Here is a 25,835-nt window from a genome sequence, read left to right as displayed (position 1 = left end):
CGTCCTGTTGTTTACATTCTTCTCTAACCACTTGTGCAGTTGTTTATTCGTTTTCATTAGTTTGTTTCGAAATGCGTGGACTTTCAGTAGAACAACGTCGAAAATTTGTGTACAAATGGTGTACAGAACGCGGTCACCTATACGCCTTATTGAAACAATGTAGGAGTAATTATGTAATTAAGAAGACTAATTGTACTTATTGTAATGTAAAGAGTGTCCCAGAAAGTATGGGCGCACTTTGATTTCACTGTAAATAATTCACAAGTGTTAGATATTTAATACTGATAATATTAGAAAAAAAAAGCGAAACTTTCAACATTTTGCGAACAGATTTTTTTCTCCTTCTAATAAATGCTACAAAACAATAATTTAGCATGAAATTTAATTATTCAAGAATCTGTATCTTTGTAATAAATGAATTCCATTTATTCCATTTGATTTCATAAATTTTGCCTTCAATGTTCCATGCCAACAAACAGGGAACTACTTAAATTGCTAAAGGGAATAGGGCAATTATTTGTTTCGTTATTTCACTCGTTTCACTGCTGAAAATAATAAAGTCGCCAATAAAACTACGCGGAGACTATTTTCATGTCAAATGCATAAGGACATAAGCTCGGACGAAAGTTTATAGATCAGGCATGTAGTATAGAAATGAAAAAGTCGAAAAAAGTCGAAATTTTGTTGTTTGATTTAGTGGAAGTTGAAAGAAATTCATCGATTTATAAAACATTGATTGGAAAATATACTATAATTTCTAAACAGGAAAGTAAAACAATTTTAAAGCAGTCATCCACGTTTTCCTCTTCTTGATGTCAAAGTGAGTTTCGCCCTACTTTGGAAAAAGTCTGATTCTATTATAGTCGATAAATTATCTGTCAACATTCACTTTCAAGGAGAATATTGATAAATTTTGTGTTTACCTAATATTAATAAGTAATAATTGAATATTTTGAACGATTTCAATATTTGAACTAAACTAAGTGTATCATTGATATTAATTTATTTATAGATGCAAAGATTGCAAATGTTTCTTTGGTGCAGTTGAGACAGGAAGACCTAATTGATATCGGAATCGAGCTTGGACCTCGTAAGCTTATTATGGAGATTATCGAAATGTTGTTACAGTGTCCAGTGTATTATACAGAAAAAAACAAACCAAGATTGTGTTTTTCCAAGTACTTCGTACACACCGGTCTATGATCAGTGCCAGGTCAGATTTCTGTTATTTCTCCCACAGACAACCAAACAAATTATGTTAGAGTTCTTAGTATCAAAGTTCAGATAATTATGAAAAGCTGAATGCAAGATCATCTTATATAAAAAAATTTCGTTTCAGAAAATAGAAGAAGTTTTGGGAAATCATAAGTCTTTCAAAATCATACTGTATAACGAATTAAATGCCAACAGGGTGCCAAATCTCAACAAGATACGATTAACGACTCGTATTTTATTCGATTATAAGTTTCACGATGACATCTTCGTTCATCACAAGTAAGATATTCAAAAGTTCACAAAGAAAAAATTGTTTTCGTGAATATTACAATACTGGCAATATAATTCTAAATGATAACACAACGAACGATGGGTAATATTATTCCAAAAATGGGATAATATTATTTAAAAAAAAATGTTACTATATTGTTTGCGTAGTAACTTTTTAATAGTATTACAAAATAAAAAGTTTAATTCAGCTTTTGAAAATAATGTTTACAGGTGGCCTCTATAATCGAAACCAAAATAAATGCTTGCCTGTATCTTGCAGCTTCAACAAGCGTTCGAGCGTTGCACTAATCAGCTTAATCCCAGTGCTGACATCTCCGGTAATTTTCGGAAATGTCTGTTACTAGAAGAAGGAATCTTCAATGAAGTAGAAGATCCTAAGTACTGGCAAAACTGATATACATCAAATAAAATTGCAAAGAAATACCTACATCCTCGAAGAAAATATATCAGTACATTTAGAAATATCTCAATGTTTTCTTAAGGGGGGCTTACCCTATATATTCAGTTATTTCCAGCAGACTGATGCCTGGCTCTTGAATGTCGAATATTTCTGCGAGCTCCGAACGCGAACTGCTGTTAGTGATGATTTTATGCCACGAAAACTGTTGCACATCATTGATTTAATTCGTGTCAAGTTAATAGAGGGAAAGAATTCTTAGTTATGCTGGAATATTATTAACAGAAGTAGTAGGAGCACAGGATTAGCGTTGGCGATCTGGCGATCTCAGCAAATACTGCGAACAAAAAAGCGCTTTGTTTGCTGGCAGCTCGAGATAAATCAACTCCTGCACTCTTGTTGCTTCTATACATCGAATTCTTGCTAAATAGCGTTTAATTGGCTTTAATCGAAATAGTGCATGAGAGTAATTCAACCAACTGGATAAAAAATAAGTCTTGTAATCGACACGAAGAAACATTCGACAGTTAAGAGCCAATCATCAGTCTGTTGACAAAAACTGATAATCTTTAGCGTTATCCAGTCTAGTGAAGATAGTTGCTTGCTATGAATTGTGGGGTTAGATATTTTCTGTTACCGAGAGAAGAAGAAACAGTGGTAACCCTGATCAATAGACAAACACTTCGTTGCTAATTACGCACATTTTTATTGAGCTTGGTAGTAAATGCATATTTATGGATTCATTGCAGCAATTCGCGTTTGCTTTGATGGGGGCGTCCCATGCTTTATGACAAAGCGTGGCTCGTCCTGTGCGGTGTATTGTGGCAGAACTACAAATTGTTACAAAAAATATGTATACATAAAAATCTAACCAACGATCGGCAAGCGCACAAAGTAAATATCTCGACAACACGCGAAAGCATCCTCCCCATTTGTTTGCACCTTCTCCGCCACCAGAGGACACGCGGAGCGCGAATAAGTACCAGTTGGTTGTCGCTTCGGTGCATGCATGATCGTAAAATTTTACGACCCATTATCAGTTTTTCATAACATGCGAGCTGTGGTTGGATGGGGTCAAGGGTGTTTCCGTGTATATCCGAAAGGTTTCAATGAAAGGAATGGAGTTGTTTTGAACCATTCTTCCCTTTAAACTTAAAACAAACATCCACGAGCGGAAAACATTTCACCGCTCGTTGCTGCTCTCGAGAATCATTCAACCGGAGAACAGAATGAAGCACATTGTCTACTTCGCCGTCCACATCCTCTAGTCCCAGGGATGACCCGATCCGGTCGTTTCGGGAGACTTGATAAAGTAGGATTTGGTTTCATTTCGAGGGTGCACCATTAATCCATTGATGTTTGGCATGACCTTTGGTAGGATGCCGATCGTAAAGCGCAACAGCCATGCATTGAGCAGGAACATTCAGTTGGGGATTGGCTGTTATGTCAGTTGGTTACGCGATTTCACATTTGAAATTTATCTCAGTCGTTTCGGAAACCAATTGCAAGTAGCCTCGGGACCAACAGGTGATTGAACTTTCCCGTCCTTAGTCATTATCTTCGTGCTACTTACCTTAAGGCTGTGAAAGCCAATCGCCGCACTGACCACCAGGATGGAAAAGAAGAAGAACAGCGGAAACGAGGACAATTGGCAGATACCGAGAAAACTCAGCACGTTGGAAACGATGATGGCGGCCGCGTGACAACCGATGATCGGCAGCAGCAGCCGGTCGATGAGGTCCCACGGAATTTGTCTCGGTGTGGTTTCGATCAGCACCGAACCGTGGCGCGACATCCGCCGTCGGACTGCTGGCTGCATCGGAACGGTGGGCTGGAAATGAAAAAAAATATGAACAAAAGAAAAAATTGCAGGTTGGTGTGATTAATGTTTTGTACGCGATTCACTTTCAAATTAGAGTGACTGCAGAAATCAGTGAAGTTTGGAGCAGGGGAAACCGGGGTAAAAATGTCACCTTTGACCGTCTACTCAGTTGAGTCGCAGCAGTCGGTGAGTGCGATAGTGTCAGTTTTTTCTAGTTTCTGAAACTTTAGGTCTTCGGATATAAAGACTGTCCCAGAAAGTGTGGACGCACTTTGATTTCGCTGTAAATAATTCACAAGCGTTAGATATTCATATTTTATTCGATTATCAAATTGCCCTTTCCGCAATGTGTAATATTGTGGTCCCGGCAAGGATTTGTAATCGAGTTTAACGTAGGTTTCGTCGTCCATGATTATGCAGTTCAAATTTCCAGCAAGAATCGTATTGTACAGCTTTCGAACCCTAGGCCTGATCGATCCTTCTTGTTTCGGACTACGTTTTGGTTCTTTTTGCTTCTTATAGGTTCGAAGATTCAAACGTTCTTTAGCACGAAGAACATTTGACTTCGAAGTGCCCACTTTTTGGCCACATTCCGAACTGAAACCTCCTTCTTTTGCTCGAACACCTTCAGTATATGTTTATCCAACTGAGGGTTAGCAGGACCATTTTTTTCGATTTATCCTCAAAGGTGTTATCCTTACCGAACTTCCTGATTGCATTTCGCACGGCTTTTTCACTTACTCCTTCCATTTTTGCTATCTTTCTCAGTGACAGTCCGCGTTCTGTGCACTATTTGTACACAATTTTTCGACGTTGTTCTGCTGAAAGTCCACGCATTTCGAAACAAACTAATAAAAACGAATAAACAATTGCACAAGTGGTTAGAGAAGAGTATAAACAACAGGACGCAGCCATAAAAATTGACAGATTCTGAACCATTGCGAAATGGCAGCGGTTTTTGGTTGCGTCCATACTGTCTGGGGCAGTCTTTATTCCCAAGAAAAAATCGTAATCGTTTATCATTTATCGTTTATCGTTTATCGTTTATCGTTTATCGTTTATCGTTTATCGTTTATCGTTTATCGTTTATCGTTTATCGTTTATCGTTTATCGTTTATCGTTTATCGTTTATCGTTTATCGTTTATCGTTTATCGTTTATCGTTTATCGTTTATCGTTTATCGTTTATCGTTTATCGTTTATCGTTTATCGTTTATCGTTTATCGTTTATCGTTTATCGTTTATCGTTTATCGTTTATCGTTTATCGTTTATCGTTTATCGTTTATCGTTTATCGTTTATCGTTTATCGTTTATCGTTTATCGTTTATCGTTTATCGTTTATCGTTTATCGTTTATCGTTTATCGTTTATCGTTTATCGTTCATCGTTTATCGTTTATCGTTTATCGTTTATCGTTTATCGTTTATCGTTTATCGTTTATCGTTTATCGTTTATCGTTTATCGTTTATCGTTTATCGTTTATCGTTTATCGTTTATCGTTTATCGTTTATCGTTTATCGTTTATCGTTTATCGTTTATCGTTTATCGTTTATCGTTTATCGTTTATCGTTTATCGTTTATCGTTTATCGTTTATCGTTTATCGTTTATCGTTTATCGTTTATCGTTTATCGTTTATCGTTTATCGTTTATCGTTTACTGTTTATGTGTTTCTTTACACAAATATTTCTTTAAAAAAATCAGTAATCTTTGGATGAAATGACATTTTTCATGGATATAACAGTTGCAAGATATCAATAAGACCAAAAAATTCAATTATGTACAATATTTGGTCATATCTGATTATTCCCTGCGTTACTGGCCACTCCGAACTAGATTGCAGTCGTATAAGTGAGGATATGCACCTCAAACCAGGTAGATCGTTTCTGTAGGAAGCGTGTAAATTGAGAATCAAACGGGAAACGGCAAAAAATTGATGCCAATAGCATAGTTTGATTGTACTTGATTGGTAGCTTTCCAAACCTTTCAATAATATTGCCCTACTCTTTTACGATTGTAATGCTGTTTAAATCGATTGAAAACATAAACCGAGTCAAAATAATAATGGAAGCATTGAAAATGTAGCGTAGCCGTACTCTCAATCGTCTCGGTTCCACATTTCATCCAATATATTGAGTAAGTCATTAGTTAGAGTGAGATTTGCTGCTCTGTTCGATGCATTGACTTACATGATAAGAAGAAACTTGATGCACTTACTTTGAACTTCTTCATCGCTATAGCAAAACAGTTTAGCATTTTCCCTAACATTTTACAAGAGCCGAAGTGAAGATATTGATTTCGATTACATCTAAATCCGTAGATTGTGGACAAAGCAATCAGTAAAATAATAATTCATAGATTCGACGATTATTGGACCAATTTCCCTACATATAGGGCAGTCGACCCGTTCAATTTCTGTAGGTTGATTCTAGAATAAGCAAAACTGATTTTACTTGGAACTATCGGTACTTTTGAACGAGAGTGATGATGAAATACAAACATATTCAATGCTCTTGTAATTTCCGATCGAAGCCAAGATTCCCACATGGTTAAATAGTATTGAGGCTTCACTGAATTTATCTAAGTTGGATCGAAATAACGTTACTACGATAGAGTCCTCGAGAGTCCCGAATACACTTTTATTGCGAATTGTGAGCAGTGCTAGTATTATTATTTTCAAAAAATCTAAAGTCAGTTATCATTACAGAAAATAATCGTCCGTGATTATCGTTTATACAATCATCACCGAAAATGATGACGATAATCTTTAGATTTTCTGATACTGATATCAGGACAACATTATCGCTGCTGAGCGGTGTTGCGAAATTATCATAATATCCTGAGTATGGGGAATATCTCATCCCGTTCAACATCACTATGCTCGACCAACAGATCATAACAGGATGCTCTAAAAATTGTATCTGACTATGGTACTTACATCTCATTAAGTTATAAATATGATTCCAAATCAGTAACAAACATTCAGATTGTATTAAGATTTTAATAAGTCTCAATATTATAACAAGGACCGTTATATTTTAGGTAAAATATAGGAAAAATATTTTCCAAAAAGAGTCTAAACAACCCTAGCGCAGTAATACGAACAATTTTTTATTTCACACAATTAAAAATACTTTATGAAAATAAAACTTTGGAATTTGACTTTGAAATGATGGCCCAAATTTAGAAACTGATAACGTTCCTCAGTAATTCCTATATTCATTGTATTTAATTTCATCAATTTATTTTGATTTAAATATCAAGATCAGATGCAATTTTGATAGCATCCGGATAAGTTCTGTTAATCGGGGCTCCACTAATGAGCAGCTTACACACCGGCTGAAACATTTTTGTTAACCAAAAAGACAGCTCACTTTGACAAAACAATGTGTATCTTCGTCGTTGAGTTTCCATAGATGATTATACACTCCAGACATAATGTGAATATTCAGTACTCAGCTGCTTCTTTAGCATCAGGTATTACATTTTTCCCCTAATCAACGAAACATCATTTTTGTGATAGTCAAAAATGTTACATATTTTTCATAATGAAACGCCCTACGTTCACCAAAAATGTCTAAATAATAATTTGTCAAATTCAACGTGCTTTCTATTCACTAATCAACAGAGCAGGGATTGGATAGTATTCAAAAAATATTATTTTTCATATTGATCACCCTACGTGCATCGAAAATATCGCAATCATTATTTCCCAGTTGCAATACAGTTATGAATTTCTTCAGTACAGATATTTTTTTGTTGATCAGAAGACACCCAAGCCTCCATTTACGTTATCATCGGGGGCTGGTAAATCGACTAATGACGTAAATTAAGTTTGCGTTATTTGTAATGTTCAACACAAAAAAGTACGAGTGTGTAATGTCACAGACATAACTGGATGTCGTGAATACGAATATAACTGAAACGCTTTCTTCTTACTTTCGAATATCAATTAGTTGATCACTTGTTTTAATTATGCCAGCTTTCACTACTAGCATTTGAATCGATGCACATAAACTGAGTCGGTGCTATGCATGTTATAAAGTAAATTAATAGAAAGTTCCTACAACAGCTAGGAACTCCAACTGGTTGAAAAAAGGACCGTATATAAGACAGTAAAGTAAAATTTCGCATAGTTCTTTGGGAATATGTTAATGGTTCAAAAAAGAACCGACGCAAAGAATTCAGAAATTATGAACTGGACCTGGGTTCAAGAACTACATTCAGAATTCAATTGCAATTTAGATTTTGAACTAGTTTCGAAACTGAATTCAGTACCGGAATCCAGTTCCAACATGCAGGTTCTAAATTCTATAACCTGTATTCTGGAACTAAGCTCCTGAAACATAATTTTGAAACTAAATTCTCGTACCGACGATTGAAGTCCAAATAAAAGCACGACCTAAGCGTTTGAGGCTTTATACCACGCAAAAGGTCTGCTTTCATTGCCGACTGCTCCACCTGACGATCGAAGTCTAAGGCTGTGAACCATTTCGCGGTTAATTTTAATTGTTGGTTGAAATCTGATACTCGAGCTGTTGATTTGATGTTGTCAAAAATAACCCTGCCCGAGAGCCTGGTTATTTTTGACAGATCGATTGTTATTTTCCGACACTGAAAAAAATCTTGCAATGAGAATTCTAATATTATTTCTTTAGTTGAAATTATTGCTAGTTTCCGTCCGTCAGATTTTGAAATTGGCCACAGTTTTAGTTAAATTTAACTACTCGCCTAAATGAAAGCACAACCTAAGCGTTTGAGGTTTTATACTTGGTTTGTTCTTACTGATGTTGGGAGAACCTCACCTCGACATCCAGTTATATCTAAAGCAGTAGAAGATATGAACGATTTTCATTTTTTTTGCATTTGCATAAATATCTGTTTATTAATCTTATTTTTGTGTAATACATCAACGTTTTACAGTACAAGTGTTTTGAACCTTTGGCCTTTCATCTATGTTGTTCATAAGATTCGTTACTAATAACAGGTGTTTTAGTTACTCTTGTTTTACATACTAATATTTAATCATAATATTTGTTTTATTTATTAATAAAATATATACCTACTTATAACTATCCCTAACCTAATACGTACAAATTTTGAATTATTTGTATTACAAAGATTGAACACTTCTCTTCAAATTTCGTGCAGTATTGTTCGAATTTTTGTTCTAGTATATCCAGGGAGGGCATCTCATGTACTTCACTAGTCCTTGTCCAAGGGGGTAGATGTAGAATCATTTTTAAGGTCTTACTTTGAATGCGCTGAAGCCTAATTTTGTGCGTTCGTGCATACCTCGCCAAACAGGGACTGCGTATTCAATTGCTGGGTAGATGATTTATTTATAGACAGCCATCTGATTCTTCAGGCACAGTTCAGATGTTCTACAAATCAACGAATACAGAGACCTAATGAGTATGCTGCATTTTTGAACGATTTTGTCAACATGTGACCTGAATATCAGATGTCTGTCAAAGGTGAGTCCTAGATAGATAACTTCGTCGGACCATTGGATGACCTCATCACCGAATAGTATTCGGCATTCGTCTGATGGAACAAGTTTTGAAGATCTTGAATGTGGAAACAAGATGACCTGGGTTTTTGCTGCATTGATCACAAATTTCCATCTTGTAAAATATTCAGTTAGAGCGTCCAGACCTATCTTTAAGTTATTCTTCAGAGCATTAATGAATGGCAGTATCATCAGCAAATTGAGACAGAACACCACCACCCGGAAGAGGTGGGATGTCTGATGTAAAAATGTTGTATAGGATGGGACCTAGGATACTTCCTTGGGGTACACCAGCAGGAATAGTAAATCTTTCTGAAAGTGCATTATTCAGAGAAACCTGGAATTCTCTATCTGCAAGATAATTTTTGATAATTTTAATAAGATACATGGGAAAATTATACCGATGCAGTTTAAACACCAGGCCATCGTGCCACACATTATCGAATGCCTTTTCAATATCCAATATTTCCATGGCAGTCGTTTCGGACACTGATTTGTTTTGCTAGATGACGTTGTTAACTCTTGTGAGTTGGTGGATGGTGGATCTTCCTTTCCGGAACCCAAACTGTTCTTCCAGTAATATATCTTGTTCATCAGCGAAAGCAAGAATTCGCCTTTGTATTGACTTTTCTAACAGCTTGGATAGGGCAGAGAGTAAGTTGATGGGCCGATAGCTCTTGGAAAAGGAAGGATCTTTCCCCGGTTTCAAAACTGGGATAACTTTAGCTAATTTCCACATTGAAGAAAAGTAGCCAAGCTTCTCAAATGTTTCAGCTCAATGTTGAGTGTGTTGTCGAAACCGGGGGCCTTCATATTATTGGATTTTTTCACAATAGCCATCAGCTCATTCGCAGTGACTCTACTTTCCTCCGGAACCAAGCTGTCTGATTGGTCAACCTCAGCTACGCTATCAGTAACGGCTCCTTCATGTGGACTAACAATGTTGAGTCCTGAATTGTGAGAACACACAAACTGCTGGCCTAGCGCATTTGCTTCTCTACTGGTGTGATTAAAGGTATTCTTTCAGCTGCGTCCTGGGGTGACATCAGAGGAGGAATAGGCTTCGGTTTTTTTTAAGCACCTTCGTTAAGGACCAGAAGGGCTTTGAATGTGGGAGAATTTCTCGAAGCTTTTGCTGGAAGTTCCTGTTACGAAGCTCAGTTATCTTTTTCTGGATTATTCTAGTTAAGTTGTTATAAGAGGTCTTCTTATCTAGGATGCCAGTTCGTTGATACTGCCTCCGGTAGATATTTCAAAGTCGGATGAGTTTCTTGGTGACACTGTCAATTTGAAGAGAGGAACTCGGTATATGTTGTACTGGAACCGTCCTATTACGAGCGACTGCGATTGAATGCTGGAAGGAAGATAGGGCCGCATCGATTTCCATCGGGGAATCTAGTGGCAAATCGATATTAATAAGTTGGTCGACGATTTGTTGAAATTGGACCCAGTCGGTGCGATAATAGTTCCTCCGAGGTTGAATAGGCACTGTTTCTGGTGAAGATCCCAACGTCAATATTACTGGAAAGTGGTCAGAAGTGAGCTCGTTGAACACAACCGGAGAGCTGTCTATGGCGATGTTGCTGATGAATATATATCCAAAATGGAATGAACTCCCGATCTGGAAAGTCGTGTTGGTTCATCCGGAGCGAGGATATTGTACTGTCCAGCTTCGTAATCTTCGGCAAGTACGAATCCGTTTCGATTCTGTCTTTTGTATCCCCACAGCTCATGTCGTGCGTTCAGGTCCCCAGCAATGATGAATTTGTTCTGTCGTCGAGTGAGCATAGCTAGATCTCGCTTCAATGATGCACATGGTACGAAGATTGGTTTGCTTGGGGCAGTACGCTGCAATGATGATGATGGGTCCCATCGTCGTTGTAATCTCAATTCCGATGGCTTCTATAAGTTGCAATTTAAAGGCTGACATAAGCCTATGCTGAATGGATCGTTTAATGGCAATGGCAACTCCCCCTCCCCTGGCAGTTGTCCTGTCGAGCCTGTGAATCCTGTAATTGGAAATAAAAATAGAAATTTCCGGTTTAAGATGAGTTTCAGTTAAAATAGCAATATCGGCATTCTTCTCTTGAAGAAAGTCGCATAACTCAGCAGTTTTGGTCCTGAGTGAGCAAGCATTCCAATTTACTACCACCAACTCATTATATTGCATATTCGATGATGAATTTGCCTAAGGCGTTGATTTGATCTAACCGCGTACTGCAGTTTCGTAGTTTTGTTGTTATTGTTTCAAAAATTACGATCAGTTGTTCAGCAGAGAATAAGTCACCAGAGTCATCCTTTGCTTGTGGTTGATGGGGCAATATCCTGAAGGGATTTTTGAGGAAGATTCTTTTTGCGATCCAGTGGCTAAATATTTTGGTTTGCTGTGAGGAAGTGGTGGAACATTTGGAAATTAATTCCATCCTTCTGTGGAACATTCTTGCGCGTTGATTGTTTACGAGACGCCTGTTGTCGAATTTTTGTGAACTCAGAACGTTTGGGACACGATTCGCTGGTAGATGGATGGTCGCCATCACAGTTCATACATTCTACAGCAATGTCATTTAGTGGGGAATCGTTGGTATTGTGTAATTCGGCACATTTCCCGCACCGACTTTTCATGTGGCAATTTCTCGCTGCATGGCCGTAGTTCAAACAGTTCGTGCACTGTGTGACATCCCGATATACCGGTTTATACTTTTGCCATTCGATGATTATATGAAATAACGATTTTATCGTTTCCAGTTTACTGATGGTGATGGAGCCCTTCTCCAGATGAACCAAGTACAGTTGATCTCGATACTTTCGATTGTCCGTGTTGTGTCGTTTCATTTTAAACACCATCACAGGCTTTAGTCCAGCCTCCGACAGTGCCTGCTTTGGCTTACATCATGTCGGGTAGTCCTCGAAGTACAACCTTCATAGGTTTGTTCGCGGCAATATCGTGTGTGAAGTATTCCGCTTTTGTCTGCTTCAGGTAACATTCCACTGCTTTGTAGTGGTTCAAAGCCGGAACAGTTATTTTGTAGCCTTCAGTACATGAACGGATTGTTGTCTGTAGTCCTTTGCTGATCAGCTTGTTGAAATCCGAGCGTAGATTCGGTGAAAAGCCCTTAAGGTAGAAAGGCGGAACTGATGTGTGCTTGACTACCTCATAACCGTCGTCCGGGTGCGAAAAAGGCAAGCAAGCATGATGAATTTCCTCATTATTTCCAAAAGTTATAGAAAACTTTGGTTTTTAATTATTTATGGTTTTCTCATGATGTTGAAGATTTAATCACAAATTCCTGATCATATTTCTGATATCTTGTAGAAAAAATTGTGTTGTTGGGATAAGTTCATCAAGAGATATTCGTGATAAAGTTCTGCCCATTCTTGTACAAGGTAAATTTTGAAAAGGCGCCCCATAGTAAATTACACGACAACGTCTCTTCCGCTCAGTTGTGGTGTATGATTGATATCATCGAGAATTTCGTAGCGTTGAAGAACTAGTCGAATTTACTAATCTCTTCAACTCTTCATCATATCGAGCAGTACAGTATTTTATACCCATTTGAATGATATAGCTCTAATAGTATTATGATTTTGACACATTGTAATACATTTTCTAATTTGATCCATATTCATCTCTATTAATTCTTCCCGTTTGATTCTGTCACTGCGTGCATAGATCTTTATCCAATACCCATGTCTTCCCACTCAGTTTAGTTGACAATGACTGTTAAGATCGTTAGTGTTTATTACATATCGCAACTTCCGAATTGAAAAAAACTTATTCTCAAGTTTTATTTGTAGTGAAAGTATGTATGGGTTCTAATTGTACGTATTATCGTATTATCATATTATCACATTATACAGAAGGCATGAGCCATTTAGAATAATTTGCTTATCGTACAATGCGTTTCATAAGTGTTCTAATGTTAAATTTGTCATCCAATGTGTTAAATCAAGTATGACTGGACCCTTCTCATAACCTCAGGCTGTTTTGTCGTGAATACGACTTACTTTACTATGGGGTGCCTTTTCAAAATTTACCCTCTGAGAGAGTGATAAGTTTTTGATCGTGAATATCTCTTGTTGTATCTAACGAATCAACATAATTTTTACTACATGCCATCGGAAATATGATCACAATTTTATGATAAAATTTTCAGTTGTGTGACGTAATCTCAAATAGTTCAAAATTAATTTTTTCTTGAATGTTTGGTATTAACGAGTATCAAGGAGGATAATTCATAAGACGCGTTTACCTTTCTCGTATTTTGAAAGCTCATAGCTCAGTGATCTGTAAAAGGATTTATATAATCTTACTACCAATAGAATCGAAATTTTTCAACTTAATCGTGTTTAGCAAAAGCATTGAAGTATTTCAATAGTACAATATTGAAAAACCTATCTCATTTGACTCATGTCAACATCAGCCATTCAGAACGCGTTCTGAGGAAGAGAACAAAATATCTGCTGCTGTACAACAAATCGTTCGAGAAAAATGTTCCGAAAAGTGGTGAATATCGTAGTGAGTTCCACAATTTGGTCCTTCTGAATGCTAGAAACGATCCCCTACAGCATATTGATAGTTTCTTTCAATAAATTATGCAAATCCGAAATGAAATAATCGACATTAAAATTCTGTATGCGGCTATTTTTATAGTCGTTAGGACCGCCCATTAGTGAAAAAGCTACAAACGAAATCACATAAAAGAAAGCTCCTAACAAAAATTGAATCAGTTTGGATTCTATCGCCACTGCGAGCAGATGTATTTTGTGCCGTTTGCAAAGCTAGTTTCGCTTCCGACAAGAGCGATTACGTCACAGCTGCCAGTCATTTGCATGGATGAAAATACAACGGTGGAGAGCATTACATGAAATCAGCCGTTCTAATGGCTCTAAAAGTTTTCTGAAGAACTATTTGGATTTGTTGTTCGCAAATCGAAAGGAAATATCCTCAGTTTAGTGCAAATCTAGAACAGCTTAGTTAGATTTTTGCACTTTTCGCTGTGTGAAATTCACACAGATAACATGATTTCTTTGTTTTTGCGAAAAATGTTCCAGAGTTTAATGTCGTAGACCCTTCTAAATGCTAAAAACGAATCCTTATAGCATATTGATAGTTTCGTTCAATAAATTAGGCCTATTGTGTCATTGATCAACCCAGCGAATTGATGGTTTCTTTATTGGAAGATTATAATCGGTTGTAAACGCTACACCTACACCAACCATATCAGTATCGCACCCACGTACAACAGTTCAGCCTGTAATTAGATGACGGAAGTCAGCGGCATCCATCGAAATTCGAATTCAACTCATCACTCTCCATCACAAACGCTTTCATAAAAGGTTCTTTTCAGAGCCACCATTATTTTATTATAAAGAACTATACTGGTTATTTCATAATATTTGTGATGATGATGATGATGGTCCCGCCTCATACCCCTACAAAGGTGTGAGCTAGACGATTTATCTAAATAATAATAAATATTGCATCACATATTTTAACCAGTTAACTAAATATAAAACGATCTGGTTAATCCAGCAGGTATAGATTCTCCTTCTAAAGTACAACTGAGAACAAGAAAACATTCAAATATTTCCGATTTACTATCCAGGGTCATTCAAGAAAATTTCCAACCCGGGAAGATCCTTGAACAAATCAGGAATCGAACCCGATATCTTTGTCAGTATCAGACAGTAATTCACCTGGCCCTTCCCGCCGGACCAGTTCATCGCTACACACATCAGCTACGATGGAGTAACGAGACTGCGGATGAGCAGAGCCAAGCCCAATTCCATCAACAACTTCCGATCCCTATTATTTCCGAAATATAATCAATAAATAATTCATCAAATCTTATAAAGTTAAGATTCGATCTCGACACGTAGAATGCTAAAGCTCTCAAAAATAAAAGAGAACATATCCAGTTTCAGTCATATTCAATTTCCAGATTGCCTCTACCTGCTTTGCGCGCGCGAGGCTCATACTTTTGTAGACAACTTTTTTTTTTAACTAAACAAATTATTAAAAATCCATCATCATCATACAGAACATAACAACCTAATGCGTCTTACTTGAAAAAAAAAAACAAAAATAAAATAAATACAATCTTCGTCATTTTACACAGTTTTCGAAAAAATCAAATTGCACTAATTCATTAGAGATCTAATTACAAAATAGATTTTATGTGTGAAATACACAATTTTTTGAACTCCCTCAATGTTGCAGCCCGCTTGATTCGTCCTGGCATCGAATTGAAAATACTAATCCCTTTGTACAATAACGAGTTCTGGGATCTGGCTGACAAAAAGCTTGGTGTTCTCGCATCAGACGCATTTCTAGTGTTGTACCTATGCAAGTCACTTCCTCTTTCAATCCGATCACACAAATATCGAGGCAGCATTCCATTTAAGATTTTGAAAATGAACACCATTGTTAAATAATATACTCTCTGTTTCACTGAAAGCCATTGTAATGCGTTCAATAGAATATTAGAGGAAGTATATCTATTACATTTCAAAATCAATCGCATGACCTTATTTTGCAATCGCTGGAGTCTCAATATTTGCGTGTTGTTAGCAAGGAACAGAATCGATGAGCAGAAGTCAATGTGAGGAGAGATTATTGATTTATACAGGAGAATTTTACTACTGGTCGTTAAATCATTTTTCAGGCGGCATAATACACCGTACTTTTTGGCAACCTTCTTGATGATGTTGTTAACGTGAGATTTGAATGTTAACTTTTCATCAATTATGACTCCAAGATACTTCAACTCTCTAACGCGATCAATAATCTCTCCATCAATTTCAATGTTGGCTTCACGTCCAGTGCTTAAAGCAGAAATAACCATATATTTAGTTTTCGCGACATTCAGTTTTAACTGCTTGAATTTCAACCACTGAGCCAGAGAATGTAAGTCCTCGTTCAAATGTGCAACCGCTTCATCCAAATCCTTAGCTGTAATGAACAGAACAGTATCGTCAGCAAACAAATTTATTTCACAAACTCGCTTCATGTCATTTATGTACATAATAAATAAAATCGGACCTAAAACACTACCCTGTGGGACACCAAGTGAATTACCCTGGAAACTAGACACAACATCGTTGAAAACAGTTCTCTGAGTTCTATCAAATAAATAGCTTTCAAACCATTTATATGCTACTCCTTCGATACCAAAGCGTTGTAGTGTTTGTAACAGTATAGGTCTAGAAATTGTTTCGAAAGCGCGCTTGAGATCCAAGAACACTGCAAAAATAGTCTCTTTAATCTCGATTTTCTCCTTCCATTTTGCTAAAACCAGGTTTAAAGCGGTTTCGCAAGAGTGACTTTTCCGATATCCCGATTGTTCCGGTATTAGCAAACTGTTAGAGTTTAAATAGTTCATCAGCTGATCTTTAACAACAAGTTCCAAATTTTTTTCCAACGTGTGCAACATGTTAATGGGACGGTACTCCTCGGCTTTATCCGTTCCAGTAACCTTGGGGATAGGAACCACCAGTGATTCTTTCCAAACTTTTGGTGTTTCAGAATGTTAAATGTAACTAATCTGTACTTTAGTTTAGATGCATCGTTTCAAATTCTACATACAATTTCATACAATTGATCAACTAATTGATATTCGGAAGTGTGAAGGAACATGTCAGTTGTTTTCGTATTCACGACATCCAGTTATGTCTCTGACATTACCCACCCGATTTTTTTTCCTCTTCAAATTATTTTATCCAAAACAAAACAAACAAATAATCAAATCTACGGTTTTTGGAATTATTACATCAAATTTTCCACGCGGTTTTTTGTGCACGGTTTCCGCAATTAACACGGATTTCTTTTACACGGATTTTTTTAACACGGTACGTAACCCGTGTAAAAAGAGACCTTAGTGTTAGTCGTATTCACGACAAAAGTATAGAATGTAATGGATATCTTTGTCCGAGAATGCTCTGTGTATTCAGTAGCTAAGGTTTTCATTATTTAGGTCAAGATAACTAAGTATTCATACATATTGAGATGGTTTGTAACGAATATCGATTAATCAAAAGTCGCCATCTTGGATTTTGAAACGACTTCAAACATCGTTTTCCGAAGTTTTTGCATCACATCCGCTCCCAGTACATATGTGTTGTACACGTATGCACGTATGTTGCCAGAGCATATGTTTCCATATAAGCTATTTTTACGTTTTCTGGGGTTTCCTTGGTGAAAAGAGTAACGTAAAACAAAATATACGTAAATGGAATTTTGGGTTTAAAGTAGTTAAATCTTGGACGAATAACTTCGGTATCAAACTGAAGCTAAGGGGAAATTCAGCATCGAAATATATTGATTGTTGCTTGTTTCAGGAATAAAAATCACGGAAGTGATATTTTCAGTCACTGATTTTCTTTTTAGAAAATCTCTTGAACTAGTTTTTTCACGAGTGATAATGAAATGAACCTTTTCTGATCATGATTTGGTCAACACTGGCGCCAGCATGTATTTTTTAAAGAAGGGAAAGGACAGAATTAACAAATTTGTTTATTTAAAATCTATATCACCTTTGCTGGAGTCTGCGTCATATCCTGTTTATTGTCTCCTGTAATGTTCACTTAAGCGTTTTATCACCTTCGGACACTAAACTTTGTTATCAGGACTTTCTCCAATTAACGCACAGCGATGATTTTCATAATCACTAAACACAACAGATAACATGATTGAGGAAGATTGTAATTAAAACTGGCAGAACGTGGCACAACTGAGTGCATTTGATGGCATTAAAGAGTTCTATTTTAGGACAGTGATTAGATTCGAACAATGTAAATGAAACCCACTCATTAATTACGAAAATTGAATGTGATACGGTTTGATCATCAATTAATGGAGTAAAACTCATTAATGTTGGCTCGATGTTTCTCTAGACTCCCACACGTAAGAAACCTATCCTTTCGCTTCATCGTGGAAAATGAGCGTCACCGCAAATATAACATTTGGACTGAAATTGCAAAATTACTCTGAGTCAACACTCAACACATCGTCTGCACTCATCTCATGGCGAACGGACAAAAATAGGAATGTTAAAATTGCAGTTCATTCGTGAGCTCGGATCCAAGTATAATTCACATTCGAAGATATTGAAAATTTCGTTTCCCAGATCTATGTATGTTTGTCAAATCTGCTGCAGATTCAATTTTCCGCTCATCAATAATGCAAATATTCATGCAAGAATCACTTTCGTACCGTCTACCATTTTAATGCTCAATTTTCTGCGGGCAGCTTCTGGTGCGGGATGAAGGTTGCAAACCAAAAGGGTCAAATATTTTCGGTTGAACTGTTACCGAAAAGTGAACGAACAAGGCTGCAAATAAATTACGAACCTTGCGGGGACAGCATTTGTTTTCTTCTTATTATTATTCTACTAACTTGATTCCTCCGAAGAGCCCTACAGAAATAAAGAGATATTACCTCCAGCTATGAAGAGAGGGTTGGCTTTCTCAAAAGTTAAATTTGTTTGCAAAGCGGGTCGGAAAAGTTAACGGGATAGTTGAAACAAACCAAAGCCTACTCTGACACGTTTCGGTCCCGGCACCCTCTGGACAGATATTTTATATTTCAATATTTTCACATCACAGAAAAGAAATCTCGACATCTCGACGCACGCAAAGGTCAAAGTAAGCAGAAGTAGTATATAAAAAAAAGCCTGTTTTAATCCACCTAGTGGTGTAATGATGCCTTTCTCATTTTCATTTTCTCCTGTATATTACAGCAATTCCCCGAAATACCACAGGTTAGAAAATAGTTTTGAAGATTTCTGTTGCATAATACAGCTACATTTATATACTACATTTGAATTTAAGTTAGTGAAAAACTATTCAATCATATTTGAGAAAGTGAAGTGAGCTACATTTTAGAGTAACAGAGGTATTTTGGCCCACTTTGTAAAAATATCCATCAAATGTTGTAATATCTTCGAAAAACCCTTCCGCAATAGGTAATTTAATGTGATTAGCTTCAAATTGATGCAACATGGGTTACTTAACATCGATTAAATTCATAAAGTTTGTTAGGTGGGCCAAAATATATGAAGTGGTCAAATTACCTGTTACTCTATTATATTTTATTACTATTGTTCGTACTTCCGCAACCAAAAGCTGGATGGCGGCATAGTGACATTCAGTTCATTCAACCATACACTAATATGACCTACAAATTTATATATGATTCTCTATGAAGATTTGAATTTTGAAAAAAAATGTACCGGTAGTTGGACTTGAAAAAAATTCAGCAGATCTTTTATGGGATTATCAAATTATCAGACCCTCATGATCAGCAAACTAGAAAAATATAAAGAGGTAGCTTATGAAAAATAAATTTTTGAAACTGACATTTTTACACTAAGCACTCTACCTCCGGAAGCAGGGGTTTAAACCGAATGAAAATTGGAATATTCTTATTTGTCAAAATCGGTTCATCTTATTTTCGAGAAAAGTGAATGATATTATTTTCACATAATTGATGCATATCTCCCTGTAATTCCGGAACCGGAAGTCGGATCCAAATGAAATTCAGGAACTTGGTATGGAACCATTGGACGTTTCAATTAAATGTAAGCTTGATTCGGTGCATTATTTTCATATTTTTGTTGCATATCACCCTGTAATTCTGTAACCAGAAATCGGAATAAAATGAAAGTTCGTAACTTTGTATGAGTAAGTAAGGACCTTCATTTGAATATAAATTTGTTGAAATCGGTTTTGTCATCTCCGAGAAAAGAGAGTGACGAATCTTTTCACATTTATAATGCACTATTTTAACATGTTTGGTGCATATCACTCTGTGATTCCGGAACCGGAAGTTGGATCCAAATAAAATTGTGGAACTTTGTATGCGACCATGAAACCTTCCACTTGAATCTAGGTTTGTGTAAATCGGTTTAGCCATCTCCGAGAAAAGTGAGTGAAAATATTTGTCACACACACACACACACACACACACACACACACACACACACACAACATTTGCTCATTTCGTCGAGCTGAGTCGAATGGTATATGACATTCGGGCCTCCGGGTCTCGGTTCAAAAGCGGATTTTGCGGTGATTGTATAGCCTTTCTATATGAGAAAGGCAAAAACGTTTACGTCAAAGCGAAAGTAACACAACAAAAGAATTAAAAGTTTCGAACTAATCAACCGCTCGACATACATATGTTATTTGTGAGCTCGTGACGCATAAACACATCCGCTGGGACGAGTTTTAAAAACGAATTGCTAATTCTAACGAGAAATTTTTCGTGGAGAACTTCTCATGTGCGTATACTATTCCATCACAGATCATAGTTCAATGCTAAAATAAAATCCCAAAATACACGATTTGATTAAATAAAATCTATCGGTTTCAGTAGTTGGTTTCGTAAAATATCGAACTCCTAGCCATTTTGGGTAGGGAACATTGTTTTATCTGCCTAATTAACGCCATTCATTAAAAGTGATCCAGCCGAAAATGAAAATTGAGCGGCGAAACTAACATATAATTAGGATTAAACACCAAACGTCAGTTTTTCGGGTTTTCATTCCCAAACTCGAAGCAATAAAGTGAGAGATAAAAAAAGACGCGTACAGAGCGCATGCGTCATTTTCACTGATCAGACATCGTAATTGCATAACGCATCTGTTTAGTTCTATCTTTGGCTTTGTTAGGGGTTCAAGCTAGGGGAGATTGGACAAAAACGAGTTTCTAACGTGAATCAATCCAAGCAGGCAGTGATTTTGTTCGAAATGAAATTTTGTTTTGAGGACAACAAAAATAATGTTGTAGTTTCCCAACAATTATCATACATACCGTAACGGAGCATAAGATAATTAGTAAAATTTTGATGTTTTTCTTAAAAAAAATTTCAATTCACAATACAAATAACAAATTCTTCAGTAATTAAGACTGTTCTGCATCGCGTCGATGTAACCGAATAAGAAACAGCTTCCGGATGATTCTGAACCAAGTAGTAGTAGTAGCTGCCTTCATTCACGCAACCGTGATTTTTGTTCAGATTTATTGCGTAAAAACGACGGGTGGGTAATGTTAGAGACATAACTGGATAACGTGAATACAAATAATAATATTGTTCGAATTGAAATTTTGTTTTGAGGACAACAAAAATAATATTGTAGTTTCCCAACAATTAGCATACCGTAACGGAGCATAAGATAATTAGTAAAATTTTGATGTTTTTCTTAAAAAAAAAAAACAATTCTACAGTAATTAAGACTGTTCTGCATCGCGTCGATGTAACCGAATAAGAAACAGCTTCCGGATGATTCTGAACCAAGTAGTAGTAGCTGCCTTCATTAACGCAACCGTGATTTTTGATTTGATTTATTGCGTTAAAACGACGGGTGGGTAATGTTAGAGACATAACTTGATGACGTGAATACAAATAAAGCTGACATACTATTTTTGTTTTTAAGCGAATTCGATAGCTATTTATTATAAAAAAGATGAACAAACATAATAAAAACACATTCATGTTCAAACCTTACCAGAAATTTGGATAATTGCCGGATGAGAAATATTCTATTAAGAAAATAAGTAAAACTGGTCGAAATTCAATGAGCACGAAGAATGCATCATAAAATTATATTCAATCATTACACCATTGCACCAAAGCTACACTAACGACCGATTCCAATTTTTGAATATTTCCTGCAAAGCTCCTTTTAATAAACCAAAAATAGTCATTTTAGTAAATGTTTTTGCCAAAAAAAATGATCAAAAAAGCACTCTATATTTCGTTGTTTTATTTACACAATTTAAAAGGGCCACGCTACACACTTCGTAAGTTTATATTACTTGATTTAAGCTTTCCAAAAAGTATATGTATGTGCCTTTTGGTCTACGACTCTGCTTCCGATTAGCAGTTAAAGTTAGTGTATATAAAAGTTTAAATGTTAAATAACTTTTTAAGGAAAAGGCCAAACAGTGCACAATCTTTAACAAAACTGTGTAATTTTACGTTTTTAGTAATTGTCTTGAACATAGTAGATACTGAAAATAATTGTGAACAAAATTATGTACAAAAATTGATTTTAAGTGGTTCTAACTGAAAATGCTTCATATATCCGAAACTTTTTGCGTTAGACCAATAGCTTTTTCGGAAAAGTTTTTTCTCATTAGAAGTTCTAAAACTTTGTAGAAGACATCGTTTTTCTATCTCTTAAGGGAAAAAAGTTGTTGAAATGAATTAATATCGTAGTAGGCTTTGCACATTTTTTATTGTGATCAAATCACGGGGAATATTTTTGTGAATGAGTTCTCCAAAAAAACTATGTATATCAGATCAACGGATTAGCTGCTAGAGAATTAAGTTCACGTTTTTGTCGATTCAACCCACTGTGCAGTGCCCTATGCATTGAACCGCCAACCCGAGAGGAAGCTCATTAGAAATCGTGATTTGCGGTGTCCACTATATCTCAGCGTAGACTTATCAGTAGTCAAAAAGCAGCATAGTTATAGCAGAGGTTTTTCTAAACCCCTACGTTTTAGCTTGATTTTCTTTTTAATTTTTGGTGATTGTTTGAAGTCAAAACTACGATTTTGCACGAAAAAATCTGTAATTTTGTAGTTATACCTCTCCAAAATAACAAAACATGAAACGAAAAACGGTGGGGTCTGGTGATTTACATGTAGATGAAGTGAGCCAAATTTGAAAAAAATGTGAGGTAGTTTCCGAATGCCTTTTAAGTCCGTTTTCGAGAAAGACGCGTTGAAAGTGTACTGTCTATAAAATCGAACGAAACAATTTATTTTTTTAGGGGGCATGTAGGACCTAACACTTTCGAAAAATCATATTTTTTCTTTGTATTTTGCCATAATTAAAATTCTTGGGCCTGTGCGCTTAGCTCTTGCCTCTTTGCAGTATGAGATTAGCAAAAAGGTCCATAACATTCAGAAAAAAATAAATGATTTTTCAAAAGTGCTAGACCCTACCCGCCCCGTGTTTCTGTCGAACGCTAGACGAATTTTCAATACGTGACGACATCTATTTGCCAGACCGGGGAATTTTTGACTGTCATGTTATCAGGATAATCATTCAGTGAATTTTTATAACATGACAAGAAAATTCATAAATTTCTTAAAAAATATGACTAATTCTAATCATCTGTAGATGTATAATTCTAAGGATTCGGAAACGGGAAAATACCCAGGGAATTTTTAAATATAATACTGAAGCATTGTTCAAGTATCACATTTTTTCCACTTTGCACAGTGTCAAAAACTTCTACGTTTATCACAAAAGGCGTTGATGAACGCCTATAATTTACTCTAAAACTTTTCACAGTATACTGAAAATAATCCCCCCGCCGAATAATATCACTTCCTTCAGGAATGAGCCAAACTCGGTGGAATACCTATCTGCAAAAAAACTTTTAGTTTTCGAGCCAACACCAATTCAACGTACCCCAATCTCCCCTACAACTCTCATCGTACAACAAGTTGAAAAAAAGAAAATCTGACTTTTTTAGCCGAGTCGATTATCTAATATCTGTCGGTTTCCGAACTCATGCAATTTGCACTAATGAAGCACGTTTGCAGGTTTGACTCCCGCGTAGACTGCGATCAGTAAAATGCTCAACAACTGCCAAATCTAATGCCACTGTCAAACACTCATCATCGAACATGTATCCAATCAGAACAATTCAATTACATTGCTGCTTCGCCGGCCTTCGTTTGCTCTACAAGTTCTGCCGTATATTTTTTGTCGCAGCTTCCTGCACTACCGCACTCACTGCACTCGAGTACACTCGATCGAAGGTCAAGATCAATCGATCGATCGCCGATGTTACCCAAAGCGAAAAACTAACCCGAAACGTGCAACCGGCGATGAAAGTGGTATCAACTTTCTGTGATTGCGCGACGCACTTTCTTCCAGTTCGCGATTAGCCGACCGGCAGAAAACTCACCAACATCAGCACGAACGTCAGACACAGCTCGGACTGCCCGAGAATCGTTCACATATGTGTACGCGTCGCCGCGATCCTCACTGCGGGAGGAAAAACTTCGTACTAGCCGGCGTGGTGTCCACAAATCATAAATGTTCCCATCGCATTCGGCATGAACTCGCAAAGTCAAAGTAGGATTTCCATTTGTGTGTGCATATTTTGGAGTCCGGGGGGCCTTCCAAAGTGAAATCGATCAGCTGTCACGCAGGTCAACAGTTGGTGCGCGGTAAAATGACAGCATCCAATTATTGAGTTGAATCAAAGTCCATTCAAACCTTTCCAGAGTGGTTCAGTGCTGGCACAGTTCCGTGCACGGACGCCAATATTCGTCCTCACGTTTTAATGCGTGCATCCATACTTGTCCTATACCGTTTCGTCCTGTGCGTATTGAGCCGAACAAGTAATGCTTTCTGAACAGATCCCTGAAAGTCTTATCCTGCTATAGTTATTTCGAAACGATCGAGTTTTTTTTCACTTTTTTTTTGTTCTTCTCTATATAAAGGTAATAGAATTGCTGACAAACCCGACTTTAGAACGGAGCTTCGGAGACCCATAATGTTATATGCCATTCGACTCAGCTCGATGAAATCAGAAATGGCAAATGTGAGCATCCTTCAAACATTTTTTCACCGCTCGATTTACTCAGAGATAACTGAACCGATTTTCGCAAGCCTAGGTTCGTTTGGAAGCTACTATTAGATTATTCGATAAGCTAACAATACTAATGACCGAGAATAGAATCTTATGAATGTTCTAATGACCCCAAGGGGAAGACGCTTAGAACAATGTGCCAATCACACATTAACACAATGCGTTGGTGCATTTATCAATATTGGCACTTTCATTTTCATACAGTTGCACAGTTGCGGTGCACAAAGGGCTCAACTTTGACAAATAGCTGTTTCATGGGGCACAGCGTAGCACACTTAGACTCACAGTATATCACGTGTGTTTTTAGAGGCACAATATAGTTTGTGTTAAGCGACTCTCCCCTTGAATGACCCAGACAACCATTTCATATATATAACGCAAACTGTGACTGCATAATACTTTCATTTATGTGCTTTTATCAACTCGCATGATATGCATCAAAAGTGATTTATGCATGCCAAACTGGAGGCGATATACATGGAGAAAAAAAGAGTTGGCATCACTGGGAGTACGATGCGGTGTCTAAGTGCAGCTCTCAAAACAGTCTATTTTGAATGTGTTGTTTGATTCATATAATAAAAAAATTGGTTGACGCCCAATAAATTCAACGATATTAACCGATCAAAGCGCCGTCTGCATATCATTGTCGGTGTTATCAAATTTCTATGGAATGTGTGAGAATTTGCAAACCAATTCGCGAGTGTTTATTTTATTTTTTCAGTTGTCGTGTTTCATCTCGCGTTGTTAACTTAGCCCCTATATTGGCCCTGAGCTAAAATGATATTTTTATCTCACTTTTAGGGGGATTAATCACATAAATAAAATTTGCCAAAAGGTGGCGTCTATCATTCTGAGCAACTTTGCTGAAGATACTGTACCTCAAAAACCACGTTTTCAATGAGTTATTAATAAAGAGTGTGAAATTGGGCTTTTGGACCATTGTGCAGCGGTGACTTTGAACTTCATCTTTTCTGAAAAATTATA

At 36.7% G+C, this 25,835-nt stretch overlaps 1 protein-coding gene across 4 annotated transcripts in view; it reads right to left on the bottom strand.

The window, feature by feature from the left end:
* The window catches only part of LOC131435629 (D-beta-hydroxybutyrate dehydrogenase, mitochondrial), a 205,926-nt gene extending 181,656 nt beyond the window's left edge, over positions 1-24,270 (bottom strand). The window contains exons 1-3 of one of the 4 annotated variants that reach the window (XM_058603718.1): positions 24,162-24,270; positions 17,767-17,900; positions 3,477-3,734 (exon numbers count right to left, since the gene is read on the bottom strand). In XM_058603718.1, coding sequence (XP_058459701.1) covers positions 3,477-3,734; positions 17,767-17,787 — 279 coding nt within the window. In that variant the 5' untranslated portion in view covers positions 17,788-17,900; positions 24,162-24,270. Of the gene's footprint in view, positions 1-3,476; positions 3,735-17,766; positions 17,901-23,905 lie in introns of all 4 variants that reach the window. The other 3 variants (XM_058603716.1, XM_058603717.1, XM_058603719.1) reach the window with 3 other exon arrangements.
* Between the last annotated feature and the right edge of the window lie 1,565 nt (positions 24,271-25,835).

This window comes from Malaya genurostris, chromosome 3 (genome assembly GCF_030247185.1).
Source record: "Malaya genurostris strain Urasoe2022 chromosome 3, Malgen_1.1, whole genome shotgun sequence".
In the NCBI taxonomy this organism is placed as follows: domain Eukaryota; kingdom Metazoa; phylum Arthropoda; class Insecta; order Diptera; family Culicidae; genus Malaya; species Malaya genurostris.
The sequence above is the reverse complement of the archived record's forward strand: the minus strand, read 5'-3'. Positions and strand labels throughout refer to the sequence as shown.